We start from the raw sequence: 15,904 nt of genomic DNA, 5'->3' as shown, positions 1-15,904 counted from the left end.
GTTGTGTTGAATCTTTTTGCCATGCAGTTATGCCCTCTTATGCCATAGCCTATTTCCAAACATCAGCTTTTTTTGCAGTTTAAAGGATGTTAGAATGAAAAGTAATCAAATTTAAGTTACATCACGTTGATAATGTAATTAAAATGGTTACATTACTCGTTACTTTTTTAACAGGGTAACTAGTAATCTTTAATCTTTTACATTTTAAAAGCAACCTTACCAACACTGCATATTATTGGATAACGCAACCATGGCGTAACCCCAGATTTACAAAGTGCAGTAGCTGTCCCTGTTTAAGTGTATTAACAGTGCATTAAAAGTTAACTATAACATTTTGGTAACCTACTAGAGTCTTGGTCAGCATTTGGTTGTACCCAAAGACCCTTTGAGAAGTCAGATATTCGTTTTTTCTGGTAAATACATTTTGTTTTATTGGTTGTAAGCCTGTTTTTTTTTTTTCCGGTAGCGAATATTAGCATTTGCATTATCAAAATAAACAATAGCAGTAAATGCATCATGCTAACAAAGCTAGCAGCTAGTATTAGGGTTACCTTCACCCTCCCATCTAAATGTGGTCACTTCTGGCTCCAAAAATCCAAGATGGTGACAGCCAAAATGCCAAACTCAAGGCTTTAAAACAGGAATCCACTAACCAACGGGTGACATCACAGTGGCTATGTCCACTATTTAATACAATCTTGGTTAGAGCTCCAAGTACACTGGGAGCTAAACTTCCCATAATGCAACTTAATAATTTAAAGTCTCCCTAATGACATCATCATAGGTTATTTTCTCAAACTTTAGAAAGCAACACAACATATTTTTTAAACTGTTTTCATCAGTCACATCGTACTCCTGATGACAAGTAAAGTTTGTATTCTCCCTTAATGTAACTATGTTTTAAAGGGACTTAAAAATAATGTTATTAAGCAATTTTCTATAGTTACTGTTGACCACAACCAAGTTACCCAAATAACAACAGCCAACCAAACAACCAAGCATGTTGTATACAGTATGTAAAACTAATGGAGGCACAGGGATGCAGTGGTTAGCCCTTGTCACCTTACAGGTCCTTGTCCAGGTCCTTCAGTTTTCCACAATCCAAAGACATGCAGGTCAGTTTAACTGGTGACCCAAAATTGCTCGAAGGTGTAAATGTGAGCACGAATGGTTGTCTGTATCAAGTGTCAGCCCTGTGATTGACTGATGACCTGTCAGCAATGTCAGCTAAGATTGGCTCCAGACCCCCACCCCCTCCAAATCAAAAGTAACTGACCTTCATCTGCCTTTTTCCATCCATCCACCAGGTGCCTTTGGTCTTTCCCCATTACCTGACAACCTACCCATCTTCTTTTCTAACTTCCTGCATCTGCTTTGCTGCTCTGTCTGGCCTTCCCTGTCCACCTCATCAGCTACTCTCTATATTCCAGCCCAGATTCTTTGTTACTCTGCCAAATTATCAAAATTGCAATGTAGTTTTCAGTCATTGCTTTTAAGCTTCTGTTATCTGTCTGCCTTATACCGCCTTGCCTGACCTACTGCCCTCCCAGTTTGGTACAGACTACCTGTTTGTTTGCCTGCCTGTGAGCTATATTTCATGAATAAACCATTGAAATTATCCTACTGCCTTAACTTGCATTTGGGTCTTTCTCTTGTTGCCACCCTCTCACACTGAATCATGACACTTTTTCTCTGCAGAATAACAAATACCGCAATGTAAATATAAAAGAATGCATGACATCACCTTTGACTCGAAAGAAGTTGTCCACATACTCCTTGATCGCGTGGCGGTCCCACCCCAGCAGCTGCCCTACTTTATCTGATATGCCCTCCAAATCAATGACATCGCGTGCTCGACAGGTGACCACCACAGTACATCCTGGTAGAAGCTGACGATTTAACAGTGCTGAGATGAGATCTGCAACAGGCAGAGGCTTTTCTGGGTCCAATAGCTCTCTCTGCAGCTCTTGTCTGGGCAGTTTGCTGTGAAACTCATCATAGCCATCCAGCACCCAACAGGTTTGCTCTGGATTGGAAAGGAGGTAGTCCACAATGGCTCTCTGCTCAGAACACAGAATATATGAGGAATGTAAGAATAACAAAGGACATCGTATTAGTTCACCTCGTTATACTAGTAACTTTGTTCAATGTCAATTGCCTTTTTAAAAAATGGTTTAAAATACAACATCTGACTGGTGGACATGTTGAGCGGCAATATCATAAACCCTTTATTCTCTAAAGTCTCTCTACACAAGTCCTCTGACTGTACTACTGTTGAACAAAGATAAGATAAACTTTATTGATTAAAAAGAAAAGATAAGAAAAAGTGATTCAGTGATGACTAAAAAATTAACAAGATGAAAGAAACATGACAAAAACACAAATAAGATAAAATAAAAATAGCACGATGGCACGGTGCAAGCCATTGGAAATAACAGGTTTGAGAGTGCAGTGGCTTCATTTTGTCTTGTGTCTGAAAGAGCCTTAATACAGATCATGGGTGACTGCATTAAATAGATATGATAATACACAAGTAGTATGTGTAACATGTAAACAATATATATACACAATATAATGTGCATATATAATAACACATGTACACTACATGTATGATGCATGTATGGTGATGGTGACAGAGACAATAACAGTCTTACATACTGTTATGCTCATGTTAAAAACTCCACCAATATTATTGAAAGTATGGTAACCAATATCTCACAATGTATTAGTTATGTAAATGCACATAAATACAGAAGATAGCAGTTTTTCAACCTACTGACTGTAGTTTCCCTCCATTTATGAACTCATACTATTCAGACTCAATAACTTTTCTCCTGCTCTAACTCCTTATTTTCTCCAACTGCTCAAAAAGTATTCAGTTATTTTCTTTACAATATGTTTTATTTCATTTTGATTTCAAATGGAAATCTTTTTAAAGAATTTTACCACTGAGACCAGCTCAGCTTTATGAATATAGCCCCTTATGATCTGCCAATCAACCTGAGAGCAGTCGTAACTTTGATTCTGTACAGGACTGCTTTAGCTGTTGCGCTAAATGTAACCTGCTGGCTAAAGTGCTACTTTTAAAATGTACAATAGGAAAAGTCCTCATTTATGAGGGCACTGTTCTTGTATTGCTACCTGCATACCTTTTCATCGTCGCCTCCTTTTGGAGGGAGGTAGTGTCGAAATAGCAGCTCAGACACTGAGAGAGGATGGGACAATATGTTGAGCTGACGAAACTCTAGCAGGACAAACAGGTAGGATGAAGGGACAGGACCCTGGATGATACGAGAGTGAAGAGGATACAAACAATGAGAGAACAAAATAAAAACAAACTGAGAAAATAAATCAAGTATCAAAGGAACAGCTCAAGTCTGCATTAGCCACTGCAAGCATAACACTTGAATCTTCCACTGAACTGTTGGGGATCAGCTGCACTTTGGGTAATATCAGTGCCAAGTTTTTTTGTTTGGTTGTCTGCTTGTTTTTTGTTTGTTTTATCCTTTAAAAACCTGTCAATGATATGACTGACAATGTTGGAGGGAGTGAAATGCTAAATTGGCAGAATGCTCTTGTAAAATCATGTTTTTATCCTGACCCTGATCCAAGACAAGTATTGAAAACATTTCATATTAAACGTTGATCTGAAATGAATAAAGCCTTAGTCTTAGTCTGTAGTAAGCTTAAAGGATCAATAAGCGAAATTCATCATTTCTAGATTGAAGGAATTAAAAAATCGCTATGTGAAAACCAGAGGTGTAATTTCATCTGGAGTAAAGCATGACGTCACACACCCTCTCTTTGTGTTGATCTCCAGCCCATTGTTCACAAGCCGGTCCGGCTGCGCGTTCATGTACGTTCACGTGAATCACCGCCTCCTTCCTCCTCTCGGAGCCCTTGGCCCTCCCTCCCTATAAAAGGCTACAGCCAGTGAGCAATGGCAGCGCGTATTTTCAAAGCGAAATGGCGGGGAGCGGAACGAAACGTCCACCTGAAGACGACCAGGATCCAACATTACCTCTAAAGAAACAACGGTCGTTGGCGAAGAAGTTGTCAGATAAAGAAAGTGACAGAACCCGGATTAACATTGGCCTTGCATTTCCAAGGTGGAGAGCACTGCGAGAGCTAAAGGGGCTACAATTTGACTCTGAGCTAGCTCTTCTTCTCCTGGACAGGTAACGTTAAGTAACAACATAAAGTCAAATGTCTGTTTTAATTAGTGTTACAGTAACGTTAGGCACATGTCGCTATGTCGATTCAATTAAATTTAATGTTACAATCGTAGCATGGGTTAATGTCCGGAGCTTGAGTTATTAGCGGCTCGGTCCCAGCAATGGGTCAGGCGTTACGGTTGTGTTAGGTGAGTAGCCCGGCAGCCCACCTAACATTTGTAATTAGCATTGTAAAATGTAGCCAGGCTAAAACATCGCTCTCACTCACGGAGAAGAGGAGGAACGTTAGCGTTACCTCCCGGTGTTAGCACTAGCTGGGATCCGGCGATGGCTCTAGCCGAGTCGGCTGCCACCGGCTACTGGATTAACTTACAGCTATGGAGCGCTTCTACCAGCTCCTCTAGTCACTGAGCCTCGCCTCCATCTCAGCAAGTATTGTATATTACATTTATTACAGGTACCATCATCATTGAAGTAGGCAGGGGAATAGCTAAACACAGCAGAGACCGAGAGTGAGTGAAAGACATCGCTAACTGCTAAACTAAGTTTAGACGAGGCGAGTGGGGGGAGGGGGTGGAGAGCAGAGGTAGAGGGAGGTGTGACTCATGACACACTTTGTTTTGGTCTACAGGTAGTGCACAACAGCAAACCTAGCGGTGAAACGATTTTGCTTTTTGCCCCTTTAAGTTAAGTTTATAAACTCAGTTAAGTTTAAGTGAAACTTAATATGGGGAACCTTTATGTGTTTTTTACTGTGACAGAAATGATTTAGGTTACATCCACGCTAACACCTTTATATTTTGTTACATTTATGCCTAGCGTCCATACTGCAGCATTTTGAAACTCCTAAAAATTGAAAATGCTGCAGACCCCGTTTTAGTTTGAAAATCCATGGGTTGCATTTGATTCTGGACGGGCTGAAACTAAGTCTTTTTTTTTTTTTTTTTTTTTTTTAAATGATGAGGCAGACACCCACGTTTGCTTCCCGAAAGAGGCTTTTCAGTCACGATGTGTCGTCAAAACATTATAGCTAGACCTGCATACCTTTATTATATAGCAGTCTTAAGTGGGTACTCCATTCCCATTGCCATAGCTTCCTCTGGTGATGGATAACATTAATGCTCCCGGTACCACTCTAGTAAGTCGCTGTATTTGCTTTGTAACCACTTCCAATCTGTTTTTCACTGCCTTATACTCATGTGTTGCTTTCATTAACAGTTCCACCTCTTTGTCAGCCCAAGCAAAATAAAATCTCTGGTCTTAGTTAGCATAGCATTTTCTGTAACGAAGCAACCAACTGTTGAGTAGACAGTCTGCTTCCTGTTTACATTGGTATGTGCATGTCCGGTCATGCGATATGTGTTTTCAGGCATGTCAGTATGGATGGAGATAATATCTGATACAGTGCTAAAATGCTGATGTGTACATAAATCCTTTTAGTTTTAAAACCATGTTAGAGTATGTTAAGCCCTTAGACAGCCTTTAGATGCCTGGGACATCACTTGAGGTAATTCAGATTTCACACAGCTCCCTCTGGAGACACAAAAAGGATTCATACAACTTTGTTCACATGTAATTCCCAAGACCTGTAAACAAACAGTGATGGTGGAGTTCCCCTTGAAGTGGAACTGGCAGCTGCTAAGGGTTTGTTTGTGCTGACTCCATAGTTCACTTGCTCAAAAAGCTGTGTGTTAGATAGTTTTCAGGTGACTTTTTGTCTAATGTGTTATCTGACTCAAAGATTTGGATTGCACAAATAAAAAATGTGCAGATCCCAACACATTCAAGAAGTTTGAAACTTGTGTACTTTTCTTATTTACTCAAAGGTCAGGTCATATTTTTGAAAGTTTGGCGTCATTTAGAAAACATCTAATGTTTCTGAGTAGCTGATTCTTTGCCTTGTCTTCTTCTTGATAATAATAGTTCGATCAGCCCTGACACCAATCCCAATTAGCGCAGAACATCCCTTATGGTGATGATTTTTTTTTTTTTTTTTTTAAATGATTGAATGAAGACAAAAGGGTAAACGTACTAGTCCATGTGCCCACTGCTGTCCTAAGCAAGACATTAGCAGAGTTTTTCCAGATCCAGCCTGGCCAACGAGAACTGTCACCTTCCCTGCACATCCTTGGAGGAAGGTTTCCAATGTCACTCCGGAATCCATAGACCCAAAATCTCCATCAGGCTCTGAGTTTGGTGGAATAAAAATGTTTAGTTAATGGAGTCAAGATTTTAAGTACGCATTAGAAGGATAGTGTACTGTCTGTATGGCCAAGTCCCATCATAGGAGATGCACTGCTTTTCAAGTTTGATTTTTTTTTTAACTCATTTAATGTCAGTTTTTTTCTTGCCTACATGTACCACACTGATGTATATTGTAAAACATTTTAACTTGAAGATTAGATTTGCAAGTAAATTCAGCATATTCTTGATATGCAAAGACAGGAAAAGGAAATCATGCTAACCAGGTGTTCTGCCCCCTTTGTCTGCTGGGCCAGGGGTTTGATCAGGCCTGTCCCTGCCTCTGTTCGATGTCCTTAGGCTGACCCACACATTCTCCAGCTGGACCTCCCTCACCAGGCGCTCACTGAGTATTTCCCACCTCCTTTGCAGTAAACTCACCACTGCAGCAATGTACTGCTCCCAGTGATCTGTGTAGAATGTAAAATTATAAACACATTATTTCTAGAGATTAGTTTCTATGCAGAGAAAACTGTTCTCCTTGAGGAGGTGCAAAGTTGCAATACACACACACAAAAAAACCCAGCAGCCTTAATTTTATAATATAATATGCCGCATCCCACAGGGCCAGATTGTTCCTTATTTATTTATTAATTCATATTTAACTTCAGTCTCAACAGACAAATTCCTGTTCATATGTGAACACACACACATTTTAAGAACATTTAAGAACACTGAACATTCAAAAAAGTCACAGTACGAGAACCTGATTATTTGGTTTGAAAAGGTCTGTGTGTGTCTGCCAAATAAAATTACTCATGAAATCCAAAACACTTACAAAGTACTAAAAACTAAATCAGGTGCCTGGTATTTACAGTTCATGCACAGGGAGTTGGCTCTTGGTCATTCAAGTAAGCTGGTTTTGGTTCAGCACAATTAAACATGAGAACTGGTTAAGCCTGGTAATATGATCCTCTCTAAAAGAGGGATAGTTAAGATGCCTGGTTTACTCCCACAATTAACACATTACTGTGGAATGGAGCCATCACTTGCTTTCGCTTTTAAATTTTACTTTGACTTTTATAGTTATGGCCTGATGTTGGTAGGAAGCAACACTTACTAATAACTCTGTCAAAGTGTTTTATGTCCAGGGATTAAGGATAGTATGTCACAGGGTTGTGTTTTGTTGTTGTTTTTTACTCTCTGCTTTCTTTCATATACCTCATGGCGTGATTTAGTGTCATATACTTTACATGGAAAATTTCAAACACAAAAAGTGCTTTTCTCATCTCTGAGAAAATTTTACTAACATTAAATCTTTTAAAGTTTCACATTACAAAGAGAAACAAAAGATCTTGTGTTATTTTTGACATGTCATGTTAGCAGTTTTACAGCTACAGTATGAGGACAACTTTCTTTAATTGCAAATGCTTTTATCGCATATAAGAATGTTTTTTATATATATAAGTACATACTGCAATTGCCAGTACATTGGCAGTAAGGCTGACTCTGCCACACGGTATCTAGTTTTGGACTTTGTGACGGCCCATCCAGGTGCTCTGGACTTGTTTATCCAGAGACTGGGTGGGTCGTCATTGAGATTAGTTGCACCTGAGAGCTGGGAGGAGCTGAGAGGGCAAAAGAAGGGCCGCTCTCTTCAGATGGCTCTCTCTCTGGCTGGGCTGCTGCAACTATGGTTTGGGTTTGCACTTCTGTTTTTACCTTTTTTACACCCACATACACACATTGATGCATTCACACATGCATTCACATGACTGACTACAGATACACTCCATATCTCACTAGGTTTCTTTTGGTTTTATAATAAAATACTCAAATTATTGACTTCATTGTGTGTGGACTCCCTCCTTTGTTGCAATCCTGAGCCAGGTTGTAACAACTTTAACCAGTGAATGGCCTTTTCCACGTCAGTTTGTGGCTGCAGTGTAACAACATTGATGCATTGTGTGTATGCTCTACCAATCCGTGGGCGTTTGATAGGCTGCTGCTCTGAAGGCGGCGATGTCGACTTCCCATCCGTTAAACTGGGGCTGGAATTTTCAAAAATATCTGCAGTGAAAAAAAAAAAACACAAACAAATCATACAGTGAATAAAAAATACCAGGGAATGCTGAAAAATATCCAAAAAGAATAATGTCATCAAGAAGCTTGCATATGTTGCATCCTATTCTTAGGCTCTCACTTTCAGTTTATAAATAATCTACAAAAACTTCTAGGGGAATGCCGGGGATTACCAGAGGGAAAAAAAGTCATAAGAATTACTGAAGTTATGCTGAGTGTTGCTGTTTCTCACCGCAGCTGTCTTTCACTTTCACTTTTCTACTTTAGTTTGTCAAGAGGGCTCATCTACTGTGACGCACTTAATCCGTACAGAAGTACAGACACATGTTTCACCTAAAAACAGACCCCAGGGTCACTTGCCTTGTATTGTATGTCATTTATGTATTTTTCCGGATGAGCCACATTTCAATTATGGAGCTATTTTGGGTGTGCTAAATATGCAGATACACAACAGCAGAACAAAGTCAACAATAACTGAGTTTGTTTGGAAAAGATGGCAGCATACAATTTACACTATAAAATGTTGCCTTTTAAATCACTGGATGTACGACAAGATGTGTATGAATCAATAGAAAACACCTGGAGCCTGTTTAAGTATTTATGTATGCCAGTGCAGCCAGGCACAAACAAAATGTATAATTCTCTTTGCATATACATGCATGCATACATACATACACACAAATAGTCATACTGTACATAGGCCACTGAATATATTTGTTCATGCTTGTACAGACAGCACAACTGATAACTGGCTGAGACACTGGCTCTATGGCATCAGCTGAGCAAACAGCAAACAAAAAATTATACTGTTTGCTAGGTCAGCTCACAGACAGTTTTTTGTTTGTTTGTTCTGTGCACTTTCTTTTAATTTTATTTTTTTTACTGAAATGAGTAAGTATCACTTAGTATTCATTTTTCCACTCCATATTGTGTTTGCCCAACTCAGCAAACAACCATTTGTGATTCAGTACTGTGCTGAAGTCACAATTTAATGAGAGCACACTACGCCTATGGTTTAACAGTAGATGGCTGGCCAGGTGTGGTAACCACAATGTTTAAATAATCATCAGAGTACCTCATTCAAATGAGTGACTATGCACAGATGGATTACATATTCCAAAAGTAAACAGGATTCTGATTAGACTGATTAGATTAATTTGTTAATTGTGAAATAAAGACTAACACTGTAAATGCAATGCTAGTGAATTACTTAGGGCAATGTGGGGTTGCACTTGCAATCAATGATGCAATAGGAGGTGCTTTCCATAACGCTCTTTTGTTTTAACGCCTAGAGAGAAATGAAGCCATGCATTAAACGGTGTCCAAGTAAAATATGTACCAACACATATATGCAGGTACTGGGGAACAAGAAGTGAAGTTATGGAATAACAATTTGGAATCTTATAAAAAAAACTCATTCTGTTGTTCTTTCTTAATTACTGATGACCTATTCTACTATACTATTCGACCTACTGAGCAATAATCTGGATTTTGGGAGGAATTTAGAGAGAATTTATATTGTAGTTATTATTTTACTACTGGGTATCAGTCCTACTACTATTACAGGCTACAGTCTGACCACAAAACTGAGGTTTTACTTCAGAACAAAGTCTCAGGGGACAGTGTATTGCCATGGATACTGTCAGCTTCAGGGGACTGTCTGAGCTTCCAATTACCTCACCACCTCATTTCATTACTGGATATTGGTTTATGACCTTGTGGCCCTGCCTGCCATCGGAGGACAGAGTTCACCCAGCCTAGATGTCACACACGTGTGTTTCTCTGTAACCACATGTTGACCCCTGTGACTGCCCCCTTGTTACATTTAGTTACAGGGAATGCAGGCTGTAATCTAAAGCACTTGTATCTTGGAGAGAGACAGGAAAAAAAGGGGGGAGAAAGAGGGGATGACATTCAGCAAAAGCCTATAGGCTGGAATCAAACCTGGGCTGCTACTGTAAAGACTCATCCTTACCTAGTGTGCTCTATCAGGTGAGCTACAAGGGCCACTGACAGTTTTATATTGTTACACAACAACAACAACAACAACAACAACAAGTGAGTGATATCTAAGGTGGGTGAATTGTCTATGATGATGGCAAGCAGAGCCATAAACCAGCAGTGGGGTGAACAACAGCTGAGACTCTTGAGAGTCTTCAGAGGCCGATAGTATCCATGACCATACACTGTCCCCTGGACCTCTGCTCCCATGTAGACACACAGACTAACCCCATGGTCATCTTAAGCACCCTAAAATTATACAGTAACACTGTAGTTTGTCTCTTTCTATAGTAATACGGTCATTTTGAAATAAAAGATTTTGGCTCCATTGTATGCTCATACAGAACCCTGTGATAGTAATAAAATAGGTACCAAGTAGTTAATTAAGACAAATTCTCTGTAAATTCCTCCCAAACATCCAGATTATTGCTCAGTAGGTCTGACATACCCTGTGATAACAGAAAAGAACCCCAGTAGTTTCAAAATACAGTATAAATTCTTTGTAAGATCCTGAATTGTTATCCTCCTTATTCTATAACTTCACATCCAGTTCCCCAGTACGTACATATGTGTATTGGTGATACATACTATACTGCTACACTGTTAGTACAACAGATTACACCGTAACTCTGGAGTAATTACACTGTATGTTGCGGGCCATAATCTGAAGTGTTACCTGTCATTTTTGTTAAGTTATCCTTTACTACACATACATATTCAGTTTTATTTGATATCATTCCTGCCTTGAATGGACTGTCCTTAAAACACTAAGCTATCTTTTCCCTAAACCTTGTATGAAACTAAACATAATGACTGCACTGAAGCCACTTAACCACTCAAGCATTACTTGTCAAAATTACATTATTTTGTACTCACTACTTGCATATCCAGCTACTGACATGAGCCTCGACTCCAGGCGCATGGGGATGTTCTCGCACAACATACACATGCTCTGGAGAAAGCTGCGGCAATCTGTAGCGTTGGCCACCCTGAAGTACTCCAACATGGCTTTGATTTGTTCTGTTGTGGGAGCCAGGTTGATGTTCCATCTAGCATCACTCGGCATCATTTGACATAGCTCCATTATGATCGCTGGTGACTGACTGCTAATGATGTGGAGCAGTTCTGAGGATTCCTGAGCCAAGACGAGGTTCACATTTTCATCGTCAGGGTCAACTTCCTTATCCATGGTCAGACTCCATCAGCTGACAAACAAACACGCAAACATGAACACAAGCACACATTCATAAACTCACACAATCACAATCTCAATCTCACGTCATAAACAGCTTTAACTGAGGAAAAAATACAACAAAAGTCAACTAATGGAGAGCCACCTACATTTTTGTAGGATTTCTGTTAGTCAGAAAAATGCAAGCATACACACTTTAAACACTTACACCTCAGAGGACAATCAACCTAATGACCACAACCAACATCAGCATCACACAGAAAGCCATTGCTTGCAAAGTGGACACAGAGAAGCAGATTATGCCATTTCATGTAAAGGAGTTAAACACAGTGCTCCTTTTTTCAGTTAGTTAGCTAGTTTTTTTTGATGGAACTTCATTAATAGCCTAAAGGTATTTCACCTTCTACAATGAGTTAATAGACATGTTCAAGAGTCACAAATGACTTAATGGTGGCTGCAGACTCCTGTGCAGCATTTGACACCGCTGACATTCTATTCTCATAGGGAGACTTAAACAGTGGGCAGGTATTACTGGAATCGCTCTGCAGTGTTTTGTTTTTATATATAAACAACAGGAAACTTTTTGTCTCTGCTGATTTTCCTCAAGAACTCCTCAGTCAAAACATGGAATACCACAAGGATCAGTATTGGGACGTGTTCTGTTCATACTATACTGTGGCATATCTCCAAATGTAGGTCACTTCCGTCCTTCAGTAACAGTGAAAATCACACATGCTCTTATATCCTCCCGCCTTGATTACTGTAATGCCTTGTTCACCCGCCTAAACAATGGGGCTACACGTAAGTTCCAAATTATTCAAAATTCAGCAGCTAGACTTTTGTCCAAAACAAAACAATCCTTACACATCACACCTATTTTGGCTTCCCTGCATTGACTTCCAGTCTCTTTAAGAATCCATTTTAATCACATACAAGGCCCTTAATGATCTGGCACAGGAGTAAATATTTGACAAAACAGGCCCCACAGGTCTGCTAGTCTAGGTCTTTTTGCCTGTTCAGTTCTGGCTCCTAGGCTCTCAAAGAGCCTCCCAATGAGCATCACCTGACTCTGTTCAAGTCTTAAAACCTACTTTTACAGAATGTTTCTTCCTAGCAGTTAACAGACTTATTGTGTATGGTGTGTACATATTTGCAGCCATATATGTGTTTGAGTGTATATGTAGGTGTATGTATGTGCTCATGTTTTATAAATCTCACTCTTGTATTGTATTTTCTTAACTTTGGAAAGCACTTAATGCTTTCAGCTCAAAAAAATCTCCTGCAAATAAAGACATGTTCACTATCATTTATAGCACTAAAACGTTTCACACACTTGCTCTGGTTGGTTTTAAATATATGTAATTAACTTACCATTATTATATAGGCCTATTTCCTTGGGTTTTGTTTTATATTTTTGTTCAATTAAGATCAGTGTGACTATCAAATAATGTTGTCAATTAAAAAAACGTGGGTAAATTCAGCAAATTATAATAATTACGAAAGAGGCACCTGAGATAGTTGTGCTTAAGTCGACCCGAAATGTCCAAGATATACGCACCTTATAATGCCTTATTTTTTTCAGTGGATAGCTCATGCGCACGGGTTATATTTCATCACTTTTTGACGGCCATAAAGCTTAATGTCCTCAGTGTACATTAAATATCCCAAAAACAAGCCCATGAGGTCAGAAAGAGTGCTTTTACCTGATGCCCTCCAGCCGAGGTCATTTAAGGTAACAAGCATCGCAGTGTGCCGAGTCTTTAACCTGCAGGGAGCTCTACAGAAACAAGGCTGCACTAAACGGTGTAGGTCCTATTCGTTTAAAAGTTAACTAATACCTGTTTAGGGAAAAAAAAAAGGCACTCACCAACAATTGTTGTCGTAGACTGCATATCTCTGCAGCCAGAGTATCTCTTATTTAAAAACGAAACCAAAGGCAGGGGACTTAGTTTTGGTTTCGTTTTCGCGCAGCAACTCAGATTCAAATAATAGCGGCAAGGCAGTCGTTGTGGCCGGAGGCAGAGAGAGAGACACAGCATGCCTGTGTCAGTGACTACAAATTTAAGAAAGTATATCATTGAAGAATGTGGGTTTCTGGCGGTGAGCGACATTTCGTCGGAAGAGTTGTTCACAGCTCAGCCCACATCAAACAAGCACACGTGTGTGCTGCTGGGCTGAAAGACCTGTGGCTCCAGGTTTCATGAAAGCAAGTGTGTAAACAGGGCTCAGACAGTGCTCGTGGTTAGGGTCACATGTGCCATTGCGTGGACTGATGTATGAGTTACGTCCTGCATTTGAATCAGGTTTAATTTACCATAATGGTAAGTATTACATTAATTCGTTACAGCTAGGTGGAAAAAGCCAATGCTTAGTAACCAGCAAAGAGTCAGGAACATGTTCAAGCACTAACTGGCGTCTGCATGTGCCTTGTAGGCTACTGTTTTGCTGCAGAGCCCCAGTCCACTCAAATCCACTGCAGAAAGTGTGGGGCTCTCGATTTTAGCTATGACTCAAAATGTGCCGCTGTGCAGTTTGACTTTTTCCACCCAGAATAATACATAACCGTGGCTGTGATCTGATTTCAATCAGTCTGAGATTCTGAGAGATAACCTGTTATGATCTGTTTATTTGCCATGATCCAGAAAACGTGGACCTAATGGTACCTGTAGCAATATACTATTGATATCAAGTATTTTAATTTATCATAGAAGCGCCTATGATCTATGTTCCTTGAGAAACATACTTTCTGCAATGCTCCATAACAAAAATTGATCATTACAAATAAAGTCCAATGCTAAAAGATGATCTGTAAGTGCTCTCAGGGAGACAGAGCAACCAAGGTGCCCCATCATTCTGCTCCTTTCTGCTCATCCCTTGGTGAGCTGCAGTCGCTTTTTATCCTCATTTTTTAGACACAAATAGATTACAGCACAAGTGGTTGAAGCGTTTCTACACTATGCTATCTCAATTTGGTAAGTAGTCAGCAGGCTGGCTTTTTACAGAAGCTTCAACAACTGTCTTGTGCCTCAAATGTCCCACCCCCACCACACCACCCGACCTCTGACCTCCCAGCCTGTCTTTTCCTTCTCAGTACTCCGACACCTATCTAATTTCATTGAGCATGCGAAATGCAGCATGCAAAACGTTAGGTGAGCTTACAAAAAAATGTTAATAAAAACAAAAACATCAGCACATTTATTACAAAAACAACTGATTTATGGACTTGCTCTCAGCGCAGACAGACTGTTGAACAAGATGAGCATATAATGCCCATCTCTTTTGTTTTTTTAACTCCTAGTGGGACACCACTGGCAGCCACCACATACTTTAATTAGTTAATTAGCAAATTTTGTCACTTAAGACTTTGTTTTTAAAAGTTAATTTCTGAACACTTTAATTATTTCAGTCAAGAATTCACAAGGCGGTCAACAAATCATTGTGTTTGGTAAGCATTAATGAATAGGAGAGCAAAATTGTAACTTTGACCTTTTTCTTTTCAAAGTAGCCAAAATAGCATGACTCTAACATCTGACCAAGTGAGGTAAACCCTGGAGTGGGAGGACTTGCCTATGACCCATCAATCAGCTTCATGCTCGCGCAACCGCCTGGGTGGGCAAACCATAACCTGAAAATCACAGCAAGTAATCTTAAACAGTATTTGATGAGAAACACGAATAAGAAGCATTGTAGGAGTCAGTGTGTGTGTGTGTGTGTGTGTGTGACTGATTTTACCATCCCACCAAAACATTTAGTAAACATACTATTCAGTAAGATCTTAACAGAGACACATGTGGTGTATTGTCACAGTAAGTATTTCACTATTCTGTTTTTCTCTTCTCCGACGGAGCTTCAGTAGATTGTACATTTGTGTGAACATTACATTCACAGCATAGACAAATATATGTTCAATCCATTTCACATGATTGCATAACAGTTCACCAATAAAACACATTTTCTGACATCCAAGGTAAATCTCAAAGCAGTGCTGTGGCAATATTTTCTGTTAACAATTACAGTATGTCTTCTAATGTTTGGGGCTGTATTGCGTATTGGTTCAAACCTTATTTTTGCTTCATCAATATACAGTCAATCAATCCAGGGCGAGCTTTGTACCCTCCCACTCTTTGATGACATGAACACTTCCGTAACCTCACACAGCAACATTTAAAACTACTCGAATTACATGATGGAGTATGACAGAGGGGCCCTAACAAATGTGGCTCACAGAGAAATAACAAGTGTTCCTCATTGCACCCAAAGTTAGCTGACAACT

General features: G+C 39.6%; 1 protein-coding gene across 1 annotated transcript in view; it reads right to left on the bottom strand.

Moving 5' to 3' along the window:
- nlrc5 (NLR family, CARD domain containing 5) overlaps positions 1-14,479 on the bottom strand; it is a 59,542-nt gene extending 45,063 nt beyond the window's left edge. Inside the window, exons 1-7 of the mRNA XM_050071491.1 lie at positions 13,499-14,479; positions 11,316-11,644; positions 8,337-8,426; positions 6,641-6,826; positions 6,208-6,362; positions 3,150-3,281; positions 1,745-2,060 (exon numbers count right to left, since the gene is read on the bottom strand). Coding sequence (XP_049927448.1) covers positions 1,745-2,060; positions 3,150-3,281; positions 6,208-6,362; positions 6,641-6,826; positions 8,337-8,426; positions 11,316-11,628 — 1,192 coding nt within the window. The 5' untranslated portion in view covers positions 11,629-11,644; positions 13,499-14,479. The remainder of the gene's footprint in view (positions 1-1,744; positions 2,061-3,149; positions 3,282-6,207; positions 6,363-6,640; positions 6,827-8,336; positions 8,427-11,315; positions 11,645-13,498) is intronic.
- Positions 14,480-15,904: the final 1,425 nt, after the last annotated feature.

Source organism: Epinephelus moara, chromosome 19, assembly GCF_006386435.1.
Source record: "Epinephelus moara isolate mb chromosome 19, YSFRI_EMoa_1.0, whole genome shotgun sequence".
Taxonomy (NCBI): domain Eukaryota; kingdom Metazoa; phylum Chordata; class Actinopteri; order Perciformes; family Serranidae; genus Epinephelus; species Epinephelus moara.
Note: the sequence above shows the minus strand (reverse complement) of the source record. Positions and strands in the feature narration are given on the sequence as shown.